The sequence below is a fragment of the Marmota monax genome, unplaced genomic scaffold (genome assembly GCF_021218885.2).
Source record: "Marmota monax isolate L192 unplaced genomic scaffold, Marmota_monax_Labrador192_F-V1.1 WCK01_AAM20220418_F8-fsc00013, whole genome shotgun sequence".
NCBI classification, from domain to species: Eukaryota; Metazoa; Chordata; class Mammalia; order Rodentia; family Sciuridae; genus Marmota; species Marmota monax.
Window position 1 is genome coordinate 1,092,606 of NW_026692202.1, and position 23,229 is coordinate 1,115,834.

Below are 23,229 nucleotides of genomic sequence, written 5' to 3' on the forward strand. Positions count from 1 at the left end.
CTCAGGCAGTTTGTGCTGATTGGTGGATTCCAGCTGAACAAGAAGGTCTCCTATTTTCACAGCAGGAGGCCCTTGAGGAACCGGTAGATACCCTGGCTTCCGACTTGACTTTTGTCAGTTGGAGACCTGAGCCTGACCACACTTCCTGCCTTGGCTTCTGTGGCATAGCTCTGTATCGTCAGTGCATTCTGGGTTTGGTTTAACTAGTGACAAAATAGAGTCAGGGAGATTTGCCTCCAGGGCATTATTTGGCAATGTCTGGAGACATCTTTGATTGTCAGGAAGAGCCAAAGGGTGGGGGTTGGGGGAGGATAGAATATGTGGTGGGGGTACTACTGTCATCTAGTGGGTGGAAGTCAGGCAGGCTCCTAAATTATCTAAGACACACAGGATGTCCCCCTCCCCCAAGGAAGACTTATCCAGTCCAAAATTTCCACAGTGCCTTGGGTAATCTGGGGGTATTGTATTCTACCATCCTAACCCTTTTTGTTCCAGCCACACACTGAGGAGTCCTTTAGCATGTCAATATAATTAGAGCAGTGATCCACATTAGCAAAACTAGGGTGATTCCCTCCTGGGAGTCACCTTTGCCTTCCCTGGGGCAGAGCTAAAACCAGAAACCTCCAGGGAGACAGCTGGGACCCTAGGGGAAAGGGCAGATTAGCAGAGAAGGCAAGAAGAGAGAGGCAGAAGTTTCTCCTCCCCACACATTAAAGGCTGCCTCTGTATAAGGAAGAAGATTCCTTCCCCCAACTCAGTAGATTCAAGGTCTGTAGCTGATAAACGGGGTTTCTTTCTGGCAATGTGCTTGACATGGCAGATGGGGCATAAGAAAAAGAATTTAGAAGTGCAATTCATCTTGTTTGTCCATGGGTGAAATAAATTGTCCCCACTGGTTGTTTATTCCACCATTATAGTAAATTTTTTTTTTTTTTCACTCTGGCCCTCCCAGGCTCACCTGTCTAGCTGACCACTGTGCTCCAGCAGAGACGTTATAAAGGCAGGAGGTGGTTGGTCCACTTTGTCCCTGGGTGATGCAAATTCAAAGTGAACGGGCCTCAGATATAAATGGAACTCTTCAAACCCCATCTCCTCAGCCAATTCCTTATAGTGCCTAAAAGAAAAGGAGAGCCAAGGCCATGTGTTAATATTTTCTCCTGAAGGAAAGTAATCATAATAAAACCAAGACACTTAAAAAAGCACAGAAGCAAAAAAATCAAACAAAAGTTGGCCAAATACAGTGTGGGAAGTGAATGAGCCCCCCCCCCCCACCAAGGCCTTGTGTTCTGCTCTTGCTGTGACCACTGCGGGCTGCAGAACACAGTCAAAGTAGAAGGAGATGCACTTGGGCACTTCCACCACTCTCATTTCCTCCAGGTTGGTTTCTGTCCCCAGAGCCCTCACGAGGTCACCAATGTCACTCCCCATTCAACATTCACCATTTTCTCGCGGTGCATTTCCTGGCTGGCCTCTCTACCCTGTCCTTGAAGAAAACATCTGTGCTGTCCCAGATCCAAGATCACTATGCTCCTGCTCCTGCCCAATCTTTCTCATTTTCAAATTCTGGTGTTTCCTGAGTTCTAGACCTGACCTTCTTCTCATTTACTGCATCCCCTCCTTGAGCCGACTATCCAACCCCAGGCCCTAACATCACCCCCTCTTGTAAGACTCTGTGACTCCCATGTCTAACTTGACTCAACTCTCAGCCCCAGTCCCAGGTTTCCATGGCTTGCAGTGTGGCAGATGCCAGGTGGCCCTCTGGCATCTCAGCCTTACATGTCTACAATGTTCTCCCAGTCTCCACACCCCTGTTCTCACACATTTCTCATCTTGAGAAGTTGATGCAGGAAGTTCAATTGGCACCTGTGTCAGTTTGCTCAGGTTGCTGTAATGAAGTGCCACAGAAACACACAAAGTGCTTAGTAGCTTAAACAACAGAAATATATTGTCTCAGAGTTCTGGACAATAAATGTCTGAGATCAAGGGGGACAGTGGAATGAACCTGGCACAACCTTCTGATGTACATATATGAATACACCACAATCAATCTCCATATTATGTACAACCACAAGACTGGGATTCCAATTAGAATAAGATGTACTCCATGTTTGTAAAAATATGTCAAAATACATTCTACTGACATGTATATCTAAGCAGAACAAATTTTTAAAAATAAAGAAAAAAAATGGAGTTCATATGAGTATATAACTCCACATCATGTACAACCACAAAAATGGGAAGTTATACTCCGTGTATGTATAACATGCCAAAACACACTCTACTGTCATTAATATATATATTAATTGTTTTAAAAAGATGCCTGGCAAGGTGGTGCATGTCTGTAATCCCAGCTTGGGAGGCTGAGGCAGGAGGATCATGAGTTCAAAAGCCAGCCTCAGCAACTTAGCAAGGACCTAAGCAATTCAGTGAGACTCTGTCTCTAAATAAAATATTTTTTAAAAGGGCTGGGGATGTGGTTCTGTGGTTAAGCACCCATGGGTTCAATTCCTGGTACCCCCCCCCCCAAAAAAAAAAAGGCCCTCATCAGATGCAGATGTAGCCTCTCAACCTTGGACTTCCCAACCTCCAGAACCAGGAGAAATAAATCTCCATTCTTTATAAATTCCCAAGTCTCAGACATTCTGTTATAGCAGCACAAAACAGACGAAGAGACCAGGTAATGGGATATCATGGTAAACAATGTGGACAGGGCTTTTTGCATTCAGGGAACAGATGCTAGCAGAAAAACTAGTAAACCAGTATTAAACATCAATTAAAAAGTCATGTGCTATGGATGGGTGCGGTGGCGCATGCCTGTAATCCCAGCAGCTTGGGAGGCTGAGGCAGGAGGATCGTGAGTTCAAAGCCAGCCTCAGCAACTGTGAGGCCCTAAGCAACTCAGTGAGACCCTGTCTCTAAATAAAATACAAAATAGGGCTAGAACATGCTAGGTGATCACTTTAGCCAATTAGAACACTCACTCTGGGGCAAGGCTTATAGATGGGGAGGCCCGGGCCTGTCATTTATTCCCCTCATTTTGCTGTAATGCTCACGTTTCACCTGGCTCCTTGGTCCCCCTACTAACCGAGCTAGGTGTGCACTCTCAAGACTCATTGCAATCAGACGGTGGTGGAGGGTCAGGAGTTCCAGAAGTTTGGAAAATGTCTCCAGGAGCAGCATGTGAGGATGTTGGCCCTGTTTCTGTCCTTCGTCTGTTGCGGATGTGAGTGCAAGCAGGCCTGTCTCTTCCACGAGAAAGGGATCTCCCATCACTCTAGCTGAAAACAGCTGAAAGAATGCAAAGTACCTTTCAAAACACACACACAAAAAAAGACTTCATTTTTTTTTTTTTTTTGAAATGCTGTCATTGCATAGACTCTGGGTCCAGATTTCCTGAGCTCAAGTCCCAGCCCTGATACCATCTCTGTAAAGTAGGGATAAAAATAATAACAATATCTACTAGTTACTACCAGATAATAACTACCTAATAGAGCTGTGTTAATGTATACAAAGACATTTGTTGTTATCATTATTATAAATGTTTTCAGTCTAAATAAAGACAACAATAATATAAATAGAAAAATAAGTCCCTGACCTTAAAAATTATTTTTGTGGCCAATAATTTTTTATAAATCCCTCTAATTGCAGTTTCAAAATTTCAAGTATTTACACATATTAACTCATTTTTATTTTTGCCAGACACTCTCCCGCCCCAGGAATTAGGCACCACAGACACCATTATCCACCTTTGCCAACAAGGAATCAACAACATTGACAGCACTCATACACGTTGGCATCCAATTCTCTAGTTGCATATTTTTCCCATGTATGGAGCCTGTCACTTGATGTCTTACCATAATCTAGTGCTTATAATTAAAACATAACTCAGTAATCTCTCTCTTCTCCTCCCCTCTATACCAGGCCCAGGGTATCTGGAGTAAACTGAGCTTCCTAATGCCGTGTCCAACAGTTTGACAGGACACCCAACTGTCCTCACAGGACTCCTTCCCCATACTTAGAGCTTGCCATAGGTAATCTGTGAAGTAACAAAATGTCCTTTAATGCCATGTGGTACCTCCCTCATGGGTAACTCTGCTCTGACATCTTTGTTGTCCCCTAAGGTACCACCCCCAACAAGGACTAAGTTTGGGGACTCTCTATCTGCCTTTCCTGGTTTGGTCCCCCAAGGTACACTAGCTTCCTCATCTACCCACTTATCTGCCAAAGGATGTTGTACTCAGGATGTCTTTCCTAGACCCTTGATGTCCTTTAACAGGATACCAAAGAAGTATTAAATTCTTGTATGTCTTCTAGGCGTAATACTTCCCACATTTTTTAACCTAATACAAAAAATCTGGCTGAATATTTAGCATTTCTAACTACAGATTTGAACACATTTCAAAAATGATTATTAAGGGCTGGGGGTGTCACTCAGAAGGTAGAGCACTTGCCTACCATTTGCAAGGCCCTGGGTTCAGTCCCTGGTACCAAAAATAATAATGATGATAATAATAATAATAATAAGGTATCAATAGGAGACTAGACAAATATCCCAGATATTCATTATGATTTATAAGAAAATTTCAAATATATTTTAAAAACACAGCACCATAAGACAATGTAGAAAGAATCTTCAGTAAATGATAGTAAAATAAATGGCTGATAGTTTGAAGAAAAACTCAATTTTGATTCATACTTTACACACACACACACTTGAGTGAAATAGTAAAGGAGTTAAATATTTTAAAAACAAAAGCAAACCTGTAAAATTAGAATAAAATAAGAAAATTTGAAACATTGGAGAAAGATTTTCTCACTGCATCTAGAAGGATAGAGGAAATCACAAAGGAAATGATCAACAGATTTGACTAAATGAAAATAAAAATTTTCTGTTAAAAGACAAATGGGGGAAATATTTGCAGAAAATATGATAGACATATGATAGAAAAGCTCATGTAAGTGGATAGGAATGGCATTAGGATTCCAACAGAAAAATGAACAAAGAACAGAAATGTTGCAAAGATTATAACTAATAACCAAACATTTGCAAAAATAATCTCAATAAATAGCAATGTAAATTAAAATCATATTGTCACTATACGTTTAGGTTAGATGAGCACATGCATTGTGTGTTTTCACCAAATCCGGCCCTCTGTTGGTAGCAACATAAATTGGCACAGCTCTTTCAGGAAATAATCTGCCAATTTGCATCCAAAGATTTAAATTTCATTTCAGCAATTCCACTTCCAAGAATCTATCAAAGGAATCAGTTCAAAATTCGGAAAAATCCCTAAGCATAAAGATGTACTTCTTTGTGTTTTTAATAATGATGAAAAACTGGAAGCCACTCAAATGCCCATCAGTAGGGAAATGGGTAGAGTGGTCATAATTCATTACATAAGAGAATGATGTGGTCATAAAGGTGAGTGAAAAGACTAGTTAGTAACACGGGAAAATATATAGTATAATATTCACTAAGAAAAATAGAAGATAACAGTGTATGAAAGATATGTTTGTAATTATGTCAAACAGGCATGTGAAAAATACATGAACTCAGAAAAATATTGAGTGTATTTGAGTGGTTAAATTTTGTTTTCCCTCTTTTGCTAAATTCTCTTTAATTTTATATTATTATTTTATATTATCTAATAAATTTTAAATCACATCAAGTCTTAGTTTGGGAGGGGGAGGATAAGAAGATAAGACAGAAACATGGAGCAGATGTTTTTCTATCATATAGCAAGTGCCCCACAGAGTAACGTCAAATTGGAAACCCAGGCTCAATCTTGATAGACTTAGTAGAAAAGAAAAGAAAAGAAAGAAAGAAAGAGGATTAAAATCCAACTAAGGATACCATATAAATCATTAGGCCACAGTTAGAATCACTGGGCATTAGAAAAAAGGACTTTCAAGGTCATCAAGCTTACCTCTGTTAATTTCTCCCCAAATATACAAACATAAAATTTCAAGAAAAGTAGGGCTCAGAAAGGCTAAAATAGTTGCCCAGACTCAGCAGGTTAATGGTAGGATTCAATGGGGAAGTCCAAAAACTTAGTATTCTGTCTCCTCCACCAGAATTTGACTCAAGACAAACAGAGCAAATTCTAAGAAGAGTCTTAGAAGAAAATATGTAATTTTTAATAAAAACATGTTTTGTTGTAAATAATAAACCGGAAAATATTTTCCCATACCTACATAATCTCCATTTTAATTTTAATTGTAGCAGCAGTCTTATAAACTAGAAACTTTAGACCAAAAAAAGAAAAATCACATAAAATTATTGGCAAGGCCTAGCACTGTGATCTATCTCTGGCCAAAAAGAAGGGTATAGAGCCAAGCAGAAAAACAGAGCTAAACAGTAACATCTGGAAGGAAGTGTTCTCTTGCCAAGAACCCAAACTACCCCCTGCAGAAGGAACCCACATCTTTCTGGAGCTGTTCGCTGTACCAATTCTCGGGCTTGGTTGGCGCGAGCCACAGGTTCAAAGCCAGTTGCAGGATGTGTCGCTCCAGCGAGGCGAGGCCACTGGGTGATGTGGGCCTGCAGGTGTGGCAGGCCTCACTGAACAGGTGCTCCAGGGCTTTGGGGACCAACCCTGCCAGGCCCAGGGAAGGGTGGAACTCCAACAAATAAATGTTTTTCAAATCTGGGCTTAAAGAGAGAAAAATTGAATGGTAATCTTATGCAACAAAGATATTTGAATTTTAGATTTTTAAAGACCAATGATATAGCTTCTATAGATCCAGAGCATTATAAAGAACTAGGAATCCAGAGGGACCTCAGAGGCCATCCAGGGTTACATATATTTTCTTTGCTTTAACAGAGACCCTTTAAAAGGGAAATAAATAGGCATGTATTCTAAAAGCTCTAAAAGAGTAAGATTATATATGATCCTGGTGCTGTTTTGTGCACTGATAGTCCCAGGACTTGGAAGGCTGAGGAAGGAGGATCACTTGAATCCAGGAGTGCAAAACCAGCCTGGCCTATACATAGTGAAAGCCATCTCAAAATAAAAGATGTCAAAATTGTCAGCCATTCAGTCATCAATATCTAGTCAGATATCTGAAAACAAAATAAAATTTAAAAATAATTTTCATGGTTATAAGTTTCTCTTTTTCACTTGAATTTTTATCTTCCCCTGCCAAAAATGTTAATGGACAAAGACAATTTTAAACTTTTGTATTCAACTGCTGGAATTATTCATACTTGTGGCAAGAATGTTATATTTCAGAAACAGAGGCCAGAAACAATAAAATGCTTATCTGTGAGTTATTACTACTTTGGAAATAAAGGCTCTAGTACAAGACATTTACATAGAACCGAAGGACATAAATGTTTCCCTTTAAACTCATGCAAATGGAATTCTCCTTAGTCCTGGATCTTAAAAAAGACAGCCCCAAATCCAGAAAGGATACTCATCAGACAAGTAACATTTGCATCTGAGACGATTCTGACAGGTTTTAGTATCCATATAACCTTAGCCAAAAATCATTTCCTGAATGGTAGATTCTCACATAGCAAGCTGTATACACAGCTGGAGTCTCAAGTTCATTACAGTGAAGATATCAGTCCTGAAAAAGTGCTAGGGAGAAAAGGCAGAGTTTTGCATCCGAAGCTCCCAGCTGTTTCTGAAGAAATGAGGTTAGAATCTCAGCTATTAATTCCCTCGGTACTGTGCCTGTGCCCAAGATGATACCATAGCCCATTATGGCAATTTCTTACATAAACTCTGTCATTCCTATAGACACCTCCCAGGAGCCTAGGGCTATGCCTGTGCTCACAGCTGTGTCCCCAGCTCCTGGCACACTGCCTGGTGCAACAAGTCTTTGTTGGATGTTGAGAGAAGCTAGACAATTTCTCCACCCATTTGAAGGCAGTGGAGAGACTTTGATCTATGAATATACAGGTTAACTTGTGACTTGCCACCCAGTTCCCTTTACCCTCAAAGACTGGAGGGCAGGAGGAGAGAGGGAAGAGTCATAGGGAGGAGGAGACAGAATGTGCACCCTCTCTGAGTAGTCTCAGGAAACTGAACTCTGCCTTAGTGAGTTCACAATAAATGTTGGCAAGGATGTGGGGAAAAAGATTGACTTATACATTGCTGGTGGGACTGAAGTTGGTGCAACTACTCTGGAAAGCAGTATGGAGATTCCTCAGAAAACTTGGAATGGACTCACCATTTGACCTGGTTATTCCACTCCTTGGTATATACCCAAAGGACTTAAAATCAGCATCCTACAGTGACACAGCCACATCAATGTTTATAGCAGCTCTATTTATTTATTTATTATTTATTTATTTATTTGGTCCTCAGTATTGAACTCAGGGGCACTCAACCACTGAGCCACATCCCCAGGGTCTCACTGATTTGCCAAGCACCTCGCCATTGCTGAGGTTGGTTTTGAACTTGCGATCCTCCTGACTCAGCCTCCTGAACTGTTGGGATTACAGGCATGCACCACCGCACCCAGCTATAGCAGCTCAATTTATAATAGCCAAACTATGAAACCAACAACCTAGGTGCCCTTCAACAGATGAATGGATTAAGAAAGTGTGGTATATATACACAACGGAATATTACTCAGCCATAAAGAGGAATGAAATTATGGCATTTACCAGTAAATGGTTGGAACTGAAGCTATCCTGCTAAATGAAATAAGTCAATCCCCCAAAAACAAAGGCCAAATGTTCTCTCTGATATTTAGATGTGCTGACATACAATAAGGGGAGGAGGGAAGAATACAAATTCAGTGGATTAGATAGAGGGGAATGAAGGAAAGGAAGGGGAGATGAGAATAGGAAATATGGTAGAATGAATTGGACATAACTTTCCTATGTTAATATATGAATATATGACTAGTGTAACTCCACACCATGTACAACTGCAAGAATGGGGAGTTATACTCCATGTATGTATAATATGTGAAAATATATTCTATTGTCATGTATATCTAAAAAGAAGAAATAATTTTTTTAAATGGGGTAAGTTCAGAGGTCTCTGCAGTGACACTTGTTAGAAGAGAAAAATTCCTTTTGAAAAACTTTCAAGCACATCCAAGTCAGATATGTAGGCTTATGTGCATTTCAAAAGCAGCTGCCTTTTCCCAAGGACTTTACAAGGGAATGGTGATTCTGTACCTAGTGACCTGCTTAAATCCCAGCCACCTAGTCTTTATTATTTACAAAGCAAAGGGACATTCAATATTCAAGGGAATACCTCTTCTGTGGCTTTTAGACATATATTTCTCATCTCCTCAAATACCAGAGAGGTGCTTCCTAGAGGAGTAGATTTAACATTATGCCCTTCATTAATCTACATTAAATGCAAAATGTAAAGACAACACCAACTTACCAGCTGTTGTTGATGGAAATAAGTTGCTTACAAATGATGTTAAGGGGAAGTCCGAATTTTTTGCGATCATCTGGATGATCATCTCGCCAGAGCCTCTGTAAGTACTCCCGCTGGCGCTCCATCTAAAATGTAGCGGCGTAAAGTGCCACAATGAGAAGAGTTAGACTTTCCTGTGGATGTGAGTTATGAGCCTTCACAGGAGAAGAACATCATCCTTTTGTGTCTCTTTATCATTTGACTAATTTTCATCCTGACATTATGAAGACTCATTGCGATGAGACATACTGGTCTCTCTGTCCAAGCCAAGGAAAGCACAAGCAACCATGGTTCAGAGGCAAAAGAAAAACTTCTTTAGGTCAAATATTTCACAATTTGGAAAAAATTCTACCCTTTGTTTCCTGCTTGCTTCATGCCCAGCTTTTCCCTAGAGGATGTACAATGGGATCATATCTTTCGGTGTCCTAAAAACAGTCACAAAAATTTTAAATAGACACCATATTATATGTCTTGAAAAAGATGTATCATTAGTTATTTCTGTATTGATAAGCTTTATGATCTCATGAAAACTGAGGCACCCAATTAACAGTAAATAGGATTAAAGACCACCCTGTAAGACCCTAATTATGCCAGGCATTTTGGCATATGCCTATAATCCCAGTGACTAGGGAGGCTGAGGCAGAAGGATGGAAAGTTTGAGGCCAGCCTGGGCAATTTATTTTTTTATTTTTATTTATTTATTTTTTTTTAGTTTTCGGCAGACACAACATCTTTGTCTGTATGTGGTGCTGAGGATCGAACCCGGGCCGCACGCATGCCAGGTGAGCGCGCTACCGCTTGAGCCACATCCCCAGCCCGAGAGAAAATTTTTTAACATTTATTTTTTAGTTTTTTGGCGGGCACAACATCTTTGTTTGTATGTGGTGCTGAGGATCGAACCCGGGTCACACGCATGCCAGGCGAACGCGCTACCGCTTGAGCCACATCCCCAGCCCGAGAGAAAATTTTTTAACATTTATTTTTTAGTTTTTTGGCGGGCACAACATCTTTGTTTGTATGTGGTGCTGAGGATCGAACCCGGGTCACACGCATGCCAGGCGAACGCGCTACCGCTTGAGCCACATCCCCAGCGCCCAGCCTGGGCAATTTAGTGAGGCCTTAAGCAACTTAGCAAGACTGGGTCCCTCCATGCAAAAAAAAAAAAAAAAAAAAAAAAAAAGGCGGGACTGGGAATGAAGCTTAGTGTTAGAGTGCTGCTGGTTTCATCCCTGGTACCGAAATAAAGAAAAAAATTACAAAAACCTGAGTTATGCTTGGAATTCAGCAATGCAAATGAGCTTACAAACAAACATGCTAGAAAGCCCAGATTCTGCACCAGCAATGAAAGGAAAACATTATCTTCTGGTTCATGTTTTCCATCCCCTTTTCATATGCAATATTTAAAACCCTACTCACCTGATGGTTAAGGAAGCCCTTTATTAGCTGCAGGTGAAGCCTCAGGCAGGTGCATTCGTCTTGGTAGGCCTTAATGAAATAAGGGTGGCCAAGATCAAACTTGGGGCGCCGATGCATAATGTCAGTCATCGCTTGTGCTAAGGCAAACCTTTCCTCAGGGTCCAACGTGTGCTGGTAGGCTTCAAAGTAACTATCAAGAAGCTAAAAATAGGTGAACAGTCAAGAAAGAGCAGAAGACCCCTATGGGCCAGCAAGAGGGGAATCTCCTCCTGGGGCTTTGGCAAGTCCCAGGGCCTCAGGAGGAGAGAACAGTTTGAACATCAGAATAGCCTGTGGCCCTGGTGTGGGCAGATGCAGCATCAACACAAGCTGGTGTAGTGAGTAAATCTGTAAACCAAGTCAGGGAGGAAAGGGAAAGAACACAGGCTCCCCTCGCCCCCTCTGATACCAGGGATTGAACTCAGGGAAGCTTAACCATTGAGCCACATCCCCAAAACTTTTAATTTTTTATTTTGAAACAGGGTCTTGCTAAGTTGCTTAGGGCTTCATTAAGTTGCTGAGTCTGGCTTTGAACAGCCCACCAGGAATCCAAGCGTTCTCTATTAAGAGATGCCCAGTGTCTGAGGACTCAATGCCAAGGCTCAAGTAGGGACAGCCTGAGGTACTTTATTTAGTGCCTGATTTTTAGGAAATACTTTTTTGGGAAATATTAATCTAAGGAAATTTGGATCAGCCTCTATATGAAAAGGAAAGCCCCAAAGGAGACTAAAAACCCACGTCATGGAAGGCACTCCACAGGCTGGAAACCCTCATATCACAAGTGTACAGAAAAAAAATGAAGGAAAATAATCCCCTTGACTCTAGGTGAGTTCAGGGAAAAATGAATGAAGCAACGTAACGACCTAAATGACCTTGCTCCATGAACCTCAGATCAACCCTAGAATAATATTCGATTATTAAATAGCAGAAGGAAAAATAGAAATGAAGGGAGAATGACTTGATGGAGTAAGAAGGGTGTCACCCAGTCGCCCCAGGAGAGGATTAGGAAAGAAACAATGACTTATCTAATTCATTCTGGACTAACCTGAACCCTTCTGGCTGGGTCAGGTCAATCCCAGGAGCTGGTTTAAATAGTATTGATACTTCCTTGACCTGTTTTTGGACAAAGAGCCCAGTTGTTTGGTTATTTGGCAGGAGATGCTCATAAGGAATTGTGGGGAAAGCTCTTGCTGGTGATTTTAATCTGGTGAAACCAGCTTGCTAAGGCCCACACTAATTGCACGCCATTGCTATTGATAAGGTTGTCAGATTTAGTAAATAAAAACATAAGATATGCAGTCAAATTTGAATTCAGATAAATAATAAATACTTTTTTTAGTATAAGTATGTGCCAAATATTGCAGTATCTCATCTGATAGCCTTAGTTGTTTAAATTGATAAGTCTTCAAATTTTGAACAGCCTTGAGAAGTTCTCAGGTGGATCCTTGTATAATTTTAGTATGAATTCTTTCCCAACAGGGGTGGGACATGATTTTTTTTTTTTTTTTTTTTTTGCCTCATAGGTTCTATTTATTATCTGTTTGCTAACTGGCCCATTTCCATTTAAATCTGGGCTGGTATTTGTCTAAGAAGTCTTTCCAGCCTGTCAAATGTCACCTGTGTGTGTCAAGGGCCAACTTACAGGCAAAATAATATGCTGTACACACTGGTAGTAGGCATCAAATATTGGAGAAAAATAAGAAATAGACAAAAATGAATAAACTGAACCCTTCCTGCATTTATATTATTTTTATTTCAAACTTTTTTTTTCTTTGTAAGATTTTAAAAAAAGTTTTAAATGTGTTTTAGATCAACTGAAAGTGCCAAAACAGAAAACCAATGCTAGGTTCAACTTATCACAGAATTCTTTATTTTCTTTTCAAAAGAATAATGCATGAAAATCTTTCAAGTGCTGCATATGCTAATTCAAATTATCCTCTGAGTGTATCTCTGGGGGACTATCGAGAGAATTAGCAGAAGATAGCATCACTTAGGAGCTACTGCAGCAGATTTGGCTTCTCTGTGCCTTTTAATCCACTTCAATTGACACCCGTTTTAATATGATGAATCTTCATACATAAAATGGTCATTTTAAAGGTTTTAAATAACCCAATATGTTCAAGCAATTCGTAAGTAGTGACACCAATATACTTAACAATCAAAAACAGCTGGGGAAACTTGGCAGTGGAATCAGTACTGGGGGGAACCAATTGTATTCAAGATAGAAATCTGGCTTAGCCATTGAAAATGGACCCTTTGGACAGAATCTCTGGCATGGAGGCCATATTTTATAGTGTTGGCACAGATAACTCAGTTTCTATGGTGAACTTATTCTCAGGGTAGAAAGAAGGGAGATATTTTCAACAATTGTTTTAAATTAAAATAGTTTCATTTATTCTAGAAAGAACTAGTGAATAGCCCTGAGAGCTTAGCACAGAATGTACTGTAGGTAAAAGTGTGGAGATGGCTTGTTTTTCTGTCCTCTCTGCCCTTCTATTCTTCTATTGCCTTTGAATTCAAAGGAGGTTAAGAGGAATAGAAAGGGAAGGTGGGAGAGAAGAGCAAAGGAAGGGGGTGGGGCATTTAAAATGCATGCCTAGACCAATACACTTGGGGAGGTAGGAGTTCTGTCCTGTTTACATTTAATACCACCTTTCTAATTACTGCACTATGAATCTAAATTTTTCATTTACTTAGTTGATCAACATAATGTTCTAATTGGCAGTTAATGGTTGCAGACTAACTCTTACAAAGATAACAAAGTGTTATCTTTGAAAAGAAGAATATTTTTCCCCCCAAGGCTCAAGACTTGCACCTCTTAAGCCCAGCCAGTTGTTTATAAAATAAAAATAAAAATCTGGTGACTTTCATCTCCACAAGTAACAGAGCAAAAGAGTAGGTGAAATGGTGAACTATCTATTCTACTAGAAAAACAATTCAAAGAAAACACTCCACTTCCCTATCTTCAGACCACATCAAAGTGTACTGCAGTCTGGCTTCCACCCCCATAGCTCTTCTGAAAGAGTCCCACTCAGCAGCCAGTGACCCCCTGAGTGCTGACTCATTGCTGGTTTTGAGGTGCCGTCTTTCTCAATGGGCCACGGGGCTCCACACCAGCAACCATCCCCTCCTAAGTAAAACTCTTTGTTCTGCTGGTTCTCACTATACCATTTCTTCCCTGCTTTTCTCCAATCTATTTGTCTACTCCTTGTTCCATGAATTTCCCCTTGAATGTATTACTCAGGGACTCATGCAGACCACTCTAGCTTTTCCTGCTTGTATGGGTTTATTACTGGGGTTCAACTGCCACATTCACACCCCCAATTCACAGCTGCTATTGAACTTCAAACCTATAGCTCCCCACAGGGCTGAGGTTGTAACTCAGTGGTAGAGCACTTGCCTAGCATGTGAAAGGCCCTGGGTTAGCTCCCCAGTACCACAAAAGAAGAAAAAATAAAAATAAAAAACCAGTCTAGTCTATGGCTCCCTACAAAACACTCACACCTGGGTTTTAGCAAACCCCTCTCAAATGCCTTGTGTCCTACTCAATATTATCGTCTCCTTTAAGACCACCCTCCTTTCTCCTGTGTCCTGTTTAAGTTAAGAGCCTACTCCCTGACCCCAAGGAAGTCCTAAAACCCACCCTTACTCCTCACTCAGACCTAGTCTTCAAATTCTGCCATTTCCACGTCAAAGTTTTCTCATGTCTGCTCCTCCATTCTGTTCTCACTGCTGCATCCTCAGTAGAGAGCCTCCTCCTAATTCTTTTTTTCTGTAAATTTTTTATTTATATATGACAACAGAATGCATTACAATTCTTGTTACATATATAGAGCACGATTTTTTTACATCTCTGGTTCTATACGTAGTATATTCACACCAATTCATGTCTTCATACATGTTCTTTGGATAATAATGATCATCACATTCCACCATCATTTCTAACCCCATGTCCACTCCCTTCCCCTCCCACCCCTCTCTGCCCCATCTAGAGTTCATCTATTCCTCCCATGCTCCCTCTCCCTATCCCACTATGAATCAGTCTCCTTATATCAGAGAAAACATTCGGCATTTGGTTTTTTGGGATAGGCTAACTTTGCTTAGCATTTTCTTCTCCAACGCCATCCATTTACCTGCAAATGCCATGATTTTATTCTCTTTTATTGCTGAGTGATATTCCATTGTGTATATATGTCACATTTTTTAATCCATTCATCTTATTTAAGGGCTTCTATATTGGCTCCACTGTTTAGCTATTGTGAATTGTGCTGCTATAAACATTGATGTGGCTGTGTCCCTGTAGTATGCTGTTTTTAAGTCCTTTGGGTATAGACAGAGGAGAGGGACAGCTGGGCCAAATGGTGGTTCCATTCCCAATTTTCCAAGAAACCTCCATACTGCTTTCCATATTGGCTGCAACAATTTGCAGTCCCACCAGCAATGTATGAGTGTACCTTTTCCCCACATCCTCACCAACACTTATTGTTGTTTGTATGCATAATAGCTGCCATTGTGAATGGAGTGAGATGAAATCTTAGAGTGGTTTTGATTTGCATTTCTCTAATCACTAGTGATGATGAACATTTTTTCATGTATTTGTTAATTGATTGTATATCATCTTCTGAGAAGTGTCTCTTCGGGTCCTTGACCCATTTATTGATTGGGTCATTTGGGTTTTTTTGGTGTTTAGCTTTTTGAGTTCTTTATGTACCCTATTGATTAGTGCTCTATCTGATGTGTGAGGGGGAAAGATTTGCTCCCAAGATGTAGGCTCTCTATTCACCTCACAGATTGTTTCCTTTCCTGAGAAGAAGCTTTTTAGTTTGAGTCCATCCCACTTATTGATTCTGGATTTTAATTCTTGTGCCACACCTCCTCCTAATTCTTTAGGTCACCATTGTAATAACTCCCCCCCCCCCAAGGACTTTCTGTTTCTGTCATGAACAAAGCATGATCATGCTGTCAGCTTTGGAAGTTCATCATTGATGGCTCTTCTTTGCTTTTATGATAAACTTTTATTTTATTTTTTTATACTGGGGATTGAACCCAGGGGCACATGACCACTGAGCTACATCCCCAGCCCTTTTTATTTTTATTTTGTGACAGGGTCTTGCTAAGTTGCTAGGCTGGCCTCAACTTGCCATCTTCTTGTCTCAGCTTCCTAAATCACTGGGATTAGAGGGGTGGGCCACCATGCCTGCCTTAAACTTTAAAATGGCATGACTCTCAGGCTCTTCACAGTCTGCACCCAAAACATGTTTAGAAGGTTTCCCAACATGCCATAGCATTCTACCTTGGGTTCTAATGAGCCAATCCCACATTACAACTCCCTGGCATTATAAGTGCTGTTTCATCTGCTTAAGAATCTTTTTCTTTCCTCTGCTGGACAACATCTTATTCATAATTTAGTAATAAGGTTAAATGTCTATTCTTCTGGGAAGACTTCCTAGCATTTCCTCCATTCTGACAGCCACCACGTAAGATAGATCTCTCCCTCTAACCGGGGACCCAGTGTTACATGTCCTTAATGCCACGAACAGTATCTGGCAGAAGAAAAACTTAATGTTTAAAGGATAAACTCCTAACAATTGGTGATTATCAAAAGAACTATTAATTCAAGCTAAGGACACAAATGAAGAGCAGAATATCTGCAGTGTTCCATTTATTATTGAGATAGGAGCCATTAATGATATGGTTAATGGTTTAGTAGCTTGCTATTTCACTGCTTTAAACTCCACCCCATAACTTAATGCACTCAGCACTCCTTGCCCAATGGCAGTCACCCACCCTCAAGTGGCATATACTTCTAAAGGCCATGATTGGGTCAGTCAGTTTATCTTGTATTTAGCAAAGTGAGCTTGTCCCTATGACTAGATAATGAGTGTCAGAGGAATCATCATTCATTCTCACTAAAAGTATACATATTATTAGAAAGACCTAAATTATAAAGGCTTCTAACAAATTATGCCTCAAGATAAAGTGTTCTTGCCTGGTGTAGTGGCGCAGGACTATAATCCCAGAGGCTCAGGAGGCTGAGGCAGGAGGATTGTGAGTTCAAAGCCAGGCTCAGCAAAATCAAGGCATTAAGCAACTCAGTGAGACCTTGTCTCTAAATAGAATTCAAAAGAGCTGGGGATGTAGCTCAGTGGTCAAGTACCCCTAAGTTCAATCCCTAGTACCAAAAAAAAAAAAAGTAAAATAAAAAAATAAAGTGTTCTTCACATTTTATTTTTGTGACAAAGAACCAAAGAAAATTTTACTACCCATATTCTTATGATTTGCTGAGATTATTTACATAAAAATATTTGCTTTATTGAAAACTTGACTAAAAGTCCCAGTGGGTTCAGAAGAAGAAGGAAAAGGAGGAGAGGAAGGGGGAGGAAGAAGGGGAGGGGGAGGGAGAGAGGAGGGAGGAGGAAAGAGGAGGGTGAAGGGAAGGAGGGAGGGAGGGAAGAAGGAAGAGAAGGAGGGAAGAAAACAACTGAGTTTTATAAGAATGATTTTTAACAGATGCTTTATTTTTGGGAAAAATACCTGACGTTTGTTTTCTAGGAGAGCTGCTTCCCATGTCCATATGTCATACAGAACAGCAAATCTGTCCACACCTGCATGGGTCCATCTCCAATCCTGGCCACTCTTTGACTTGCTGCCCTCTTTGAGACCTGGGAGAGGGGGTGGGAATGATTAGAACCAGGACTTTCAAAGAAGCTGTTTCTATTAGAAGCGCGCTTTTGGATTACCAGCTGCCTCGCAGAACTGGTCATACTGAACCAGTCATTGGGATTCTTAAAAATGAACTAAAGAACCATTGGCAAAGATGAGGCCCTGAAGTCATACTTTTTGACTTCTAATTTGACAGGAGTTTTGAGTTTTACTTTCTGATTTTAAAGAGTAATTTTAGAAATAGAAAAAACAAAATTCAGTTATGCTCAGTTATATATATTAAAGGCAGAACATACATTTTTCCTTTTATAAAGACTTGGTGATTAACAAATTCAGTTTAATGTTAGCTAAATCAAAAACTTTCAGGGAGTGTTTTCAAGGTATTCCTTAATTATGTTAACTACTAACTTAGGTCCATAAAGTTAATTATTGTCATTATTGAGCTAAAATATTTACATTATGTCGATGTTAGTTTTCACTACCAGTATTGTTATTGCTTTAAAATTTTAAGTGGCCTTGTTCAGGAGAAATGTTAGAAGGGAAGAAATTTTCAGTGCTGAAGTCTAAATTGAATAGTTATCAAGTATATGATGGGTACTTAGCAAGATAAAGACTTTGATCAGGAATTTCTCTAAGACCTGTTGGGAAATCACTTCATAATTGGTGACTATACACTTCAAAGCTCAGTTGAAAGATACCAATGGGTAAATGACTACTGACTAAGTGTTTCGATCAAATTAAATCTTTAGCAGCTAGAAACAGTTGCATGGTATTATAAATTCATATGGACAAAAATGATGCATTAATATATAGGATAGCCTGTAAAGTTAAAAGCTGAGCGTTGAAATTAAATGCTCTGGAATGTTGGATGATGCTATCACTGCGCCCCATGATTCAGATACCAATGGTTGTGACAAGGATGGGGCATAGAGTTCAACCCTTTGTTAAACTGATTCTGTCTGGGATCTGAGAAGTTAGTTGTCAAACATTCTTCAAGCAGCATTTTATAACTATATGAACATGAATTATCCTTAATTACAGTCTGCACACATTACAAAATAACATAAACCCTTGCTAAATTTCCCTGTAGGTGTTGCAATGTGTCTAGAAACTCTAAGCTCTTTCTTTCCAGATGTAATGCTAGTGCTATCATATTATTCCAAAAGAAATACTCTTACCTCATCTACTTCTAAAATTGGAAAGGAAGAGAGAATACAGATTATGGGTTACTTGATTACCCTGAGTAATGATTCCTCCCTCTGGAGTTTGTCTGGCATTTTCCTAGCCAGATCTTCTTGCATCCTGGTGGTTTCCTGTTAGGAACCCTGGGATGTCTCTGCTTCTAAATGCAGTTTCCTCAAGGTCAGTTGCTTAGGGGAAAAAGGTGTTCATTTCACTTGTTTTCATTCTGCTTCCTTCAGGTCTCAGCACCATATCCGGGGCCCCCAGTAGGTGACACTGAAATGTCCCTGGGCCACAGAGTCTAAACAACAGCAAGAGTTACAACTGAGCCCTGAAAGAGGAGGCACAGTCTTCATCAGAAAGGGAGACAGAGCAGGAAACACTATCTTTTCTAAAGTGAGCATGTGTTGGGTGTAAGGGGCGGGGTACGTGCTTACTGAATGCTTAGACACCATTAAATATGAGTTTATATGTTGGGATGGAGAGCATTAATTAGGGTCTTTAGGTGTTTTTATTTATTTATTCTATTTGGCCAGTTGATTGATTGATTGATTGATTATCAGGGATTGAACACAGGGACTCAACTACTAAAGCCATCATCCCCAGCCCTTTTTATTTTTTTATTTTGAGACAGGCTCTCACTAAGTTGCTCAGGGCCTTGCTGAGTTGCTGAGGCTGGCTAGGAGCTCGATATCCTCCTACCTCAGTCTCCCAAGCTGCTGGGATTATGGGCATGCACCACCATGCCTGGCGTGGCAGTGGATTTTTTTTTTTTTTTAATGTGCCTTCTTACCTTTTTCTTTCTCAATGTAATGGCTGGCCACAAGCAGCAGCTCTGCCTCGAGTTCCTCCAGATCCCTTAAGGCTTCGTCGTACATAATATGCACCCCTTGCTGGTCCTGGGTGTGGATACTGCCGTCTTCTGTGCTGTAATAGTAATCCTCATACTCCACTTCGGAGAACTCCATGAACTGAACACTGTGGACCTGGGGAAAGAAAGCCAAGCCCAGAAGTTCCTGGAAAAAGGGGGAGCTATATTTTGCCAGTCCAAATGGACCAACCAGAAGGTCTCTACTCCTACACATGGGCTGTTAGCCTGGAGCTGCAAACATTCTGAATGTATAAAAAGCTGTATGCAGATAAAAATGTGTGGACAACAAATGTTTATGGGGAGAGGTGGTTGCTAAGGCAGGTAACTAGCTGATTAATTCATTTTTTTTTCTGATAAATTTAAGAGCAATTGCACAAGGGCAGCCACTTGAGCCTAGTGTTAGAAGTGGTCTCTAGAGGCTGGGCGCAGTGGTGCATGCCTGTAATTACAGGGACTTGGGAGGCTAATGTAGGAGGATTGCAAGTTCAAGATCAGCCTGGGCAACTTAGTGAGACCTCCATCTCAAATTTAAAAAAAGGGGGGTGGGCAGGGACTGGGAATGTAGCTAAGTGGTAGAATGCTCCAGGTCTGGGGTTCAATTCCAAGAAAACACACACACACACACATACACACAATCTCTGAAGTCAAAGTGCCTCTTTTAGGTCCTGGCTTTGCCAGGATCATACCCTGGGCCGTCACTCAGTTTATTTTAGCCCCCACAACTATTGTAGTTGACAATCATAGTGTAGTGACACTACACAATCAAGGTACTTGGAATCTATAAATGCCAGCTGTTAATACATTTTGTTTTAATTGTATAAAAAACCTTTTAAATGAATTAGCACAATCTCATGTCTTAGTGATATACTGGGTTGAATAGTGTCCCTCCAAATTCATGTCCACCTGTGAATGAGACCTTATGTGGAAAAATAGCCTTTGCAAATATAATCGAGTTAAAATGAGGTCATACTGGATTAGGGTGGGATACCAATAAATAGTGTCCTTATAAAACAAGGGACATTTGGAAGACAGACTTTTAGGGGAGATGACCACATGAAGACATTAGTACAATTCACCAGATCAAGGAGGGCCAAGGAGTGGCAAGCACAGACAGCAACTACCAGAAGCTGGAAAAGATAAGGAAGGAAACTCCAGAGCCTTCCATGAAAGCATGGTCCTGCCTTATTGATATTAATATTTTACACTTATTTGTGCTATTTTGGGCCAATATTTGTCTCACCCACTGGACTATAAAATACTAAAAGATTCAGTAACGTGTCTACTTTTGTTTATCATTGTATTCCCATTGCTTTAGCAGAGACTACCACATAGTAGGCACTTAGACAATACTTGTTAAATAAAAGAGTAGATCAATGTACACATTTTAAAAATATTTTTACACATAGGTTTCTTCAAGTCTAGGCTTTTTATGATCTCTGCTTGTACTTTAAAAATATATCAGTCAAAAAATATATCAATCAAAAATTCTAGGCTTTATTCTTTATAAATTCTGACTTTATGCCACTCTACCCTGATACATCATTCTCTATGAGGGTTATCATGATCAGGGTTCTTAGGTGACAAAAATAAAATCTTATTCTCTTTATATATAAAGCATAGATAGATGTATCATACATAAACAAACATATGGTATGTTTCTGGTATTAACGTTTTTTGGAGAATGGTGATTAGGGGGAAAATGTCTAAAAAGAGTATTTGTGGGGGGATCCATTATGAAAGAGAGGTTAAGAAACATAGGCCCATGTTTTATAAATTATACACACACGCACACACAAATATATATATGTAAAATACATAGAGCATAAAATTTACCGTCTTAATATTTTTTAATATATTGTTTTAGTTGTAGATGGACACAAAACCTTTATTTTGTTTATTTATGTGGTGCTGAGAATCTAACCCAGTGCCTCACACATGTTAGGCAAGTGTTTTATCACTGACCCACAGCCCCAGCCCCATCTTAACATTTTTAAGTGTGCAATTCAATGGCAGTAAATGCATTCATACAGATGTGCAACCACCATCATCTTGAAAACCTGTATTCACTAAACAAAACTTCCCACCCTCCTCCCCCAAGCCCCTGAGAACCACCATTCCACTCTGTTTCTATGAATTTGACTACTCAAGCATCTCACTTGTATAAATAGACTTGGCAGTATTTATCCTTTTGTGATTGGTTTGTTTTACTGAGTACAGTGTTCTCAAGGTTCATTCATGTTGTAGCACATCAGAATTTCGTTCCTGTTTAAAGCTGAATTATATTCCATAGTATATATAAGTTACATATTGTTTATTCATTCATTCATTGATGAATACTTGGGAGTATTTCCAATTTTTGGCTATTTTAAATAATACTGCTATGCGGGGTGTGGTGGTACATCCCTATAATCCCAGCAGCTTGGAGGCTGAGGCAGGAGGATCGTGAGTTCAAAGGCAGCCTCAGCAAAAAGTGAGATGCTAAGCAATTCAGTGAGAACTTGTCTCTAAATAAAATACAAAATAGGGCTGAGGATGTAGCTCAGTGGCTGAGTGCTCCTGAGTTCAATCCCAGTACTAAAATAATAATAATAAAAAGAAGAATAAGAATGTGAATATGAATATAGGTGTACAAATATCTGTTTGAATTCCAGCTTTCAATTCTTTTGACTATATAACCAGAAGTAGAATTTCTGGATCATATTGTAATTCTATTTTTAATTTTTTGAGGAACCTCCAGATTGTTTTCCACAATAGTTACGCCATTTCACATTTTAACCAACAGTGCACAACCTTCTAATTTGTCCACATCCTGGTCAATTCTTATTAATTTTAGAGAGTTGGTTGGTTGGTTGGTTTTGTGTCACTAGAGATCATTTAAGCCAGGGCCTTGTACATGTTAGCAAGTTCTCTCATTGAGCTATATCCCCAACCTTTTTTTTTTTTTTATCCCCAGACCTTTATTATTTTGAGACAGAGTCTTAAAACAAGTGCTCACATCCATGTCTGGCTCTTTTCAGGATTTTTTAGTATCCATTTTATATTTAAAAAAAATAAATAACTTGATTTTCTAAGTGTCATTCATGAGTCATTTAAACTATAAAACCAGTTCTCCCAACTTTTGGTCCCAAGCCTATTTATTCTTATGACATAAAAACTTTGCTAAAGAATCAATTGTTGGATATAATGTAAGAATCTATACATTTTAAGCAGTAATACTTTGGTTCTCCATTGATCTGTCAATGGATTTATACATACAGTGTTGTCTATTATACAAATACAGGAACCCTTCTGGAAACATCACAAACAGGGCAGATTATTCTTGGCTTAGATGGTTAACTTCCGATATCGGAAAGAGGGACAAGGGCTCTCTCTGAATCCATATGGTTTTATGGATCTACAATTAGTTTTTATGTGCTGTAAAGTTCTAGATTCTCAGTCACTGAAGCAGAAAGTGAGAAACTTTCCAATAACTAAAAATGTGAGCATTTCTAAATAACAGCTATCATTTGTACTATTTCATCAAGAGGGAATTTCTTAGTTAAGCATTCCTCTAGCAGGTGGTGGTTTTTTTTGTTTTGCTTTGTTTTTTGCTGTTCTTTAGTCATATTTTTTTATATAATCAGGAGCTCCCTTTGATTAGAATTCAAAAAGTTAAATCACGGATTTTCA

General features: G+C 39.6%; 1 protein-coding gene across 15 annotated transcripts in view; it reads right to left on the reverse strand.

Moving 5' to 3' along the window:
* Positions 1-23,229, reverse strand: part of Cep57l1 (centrosomal protein 57 like 1) — a 235,012-nt gene that overhangs the window by 74,960 nt on the left and 136,823 nt on the right. For all 15 annotated transcript variants that reach the window (XR_009225682.1, XR_009225684.1, XR_009225683.1 and 12 more), the window contains 7 exons: positions 19,483-19,675; positions 17,379-17,506; positions 10,806-11,006; positions 9,354-9,475; positions 6,424-6,652; positions 3,086-3,288; positions 959-1,114 (listed from right to left, as the gene is read on the reverse strand). Coding sequence is in view for 12 of the 15 variants with exons in the window: in XM_058575097.1 (XP_058431080.1) it covers positions 959-1,114; positions 3,086-3,288; positions 6,424-6,652; positions 9,354-9,475; positions 10,806-11,006; positions 17,379-17,506; positions 19,483-19,675 (1,232 nt within the window). In the remaining 3 variants the exon portion in view is untranslated. The remainder of the gene's footprint in view (positions 1-958; positions 1,115-3,085; positions 3,289-6,423; positions 6,653-9,353; positions 9,476-10,805; positions 11,007-17,378; positions 17,507-19,482; positions 19,676-23,229) is intronic.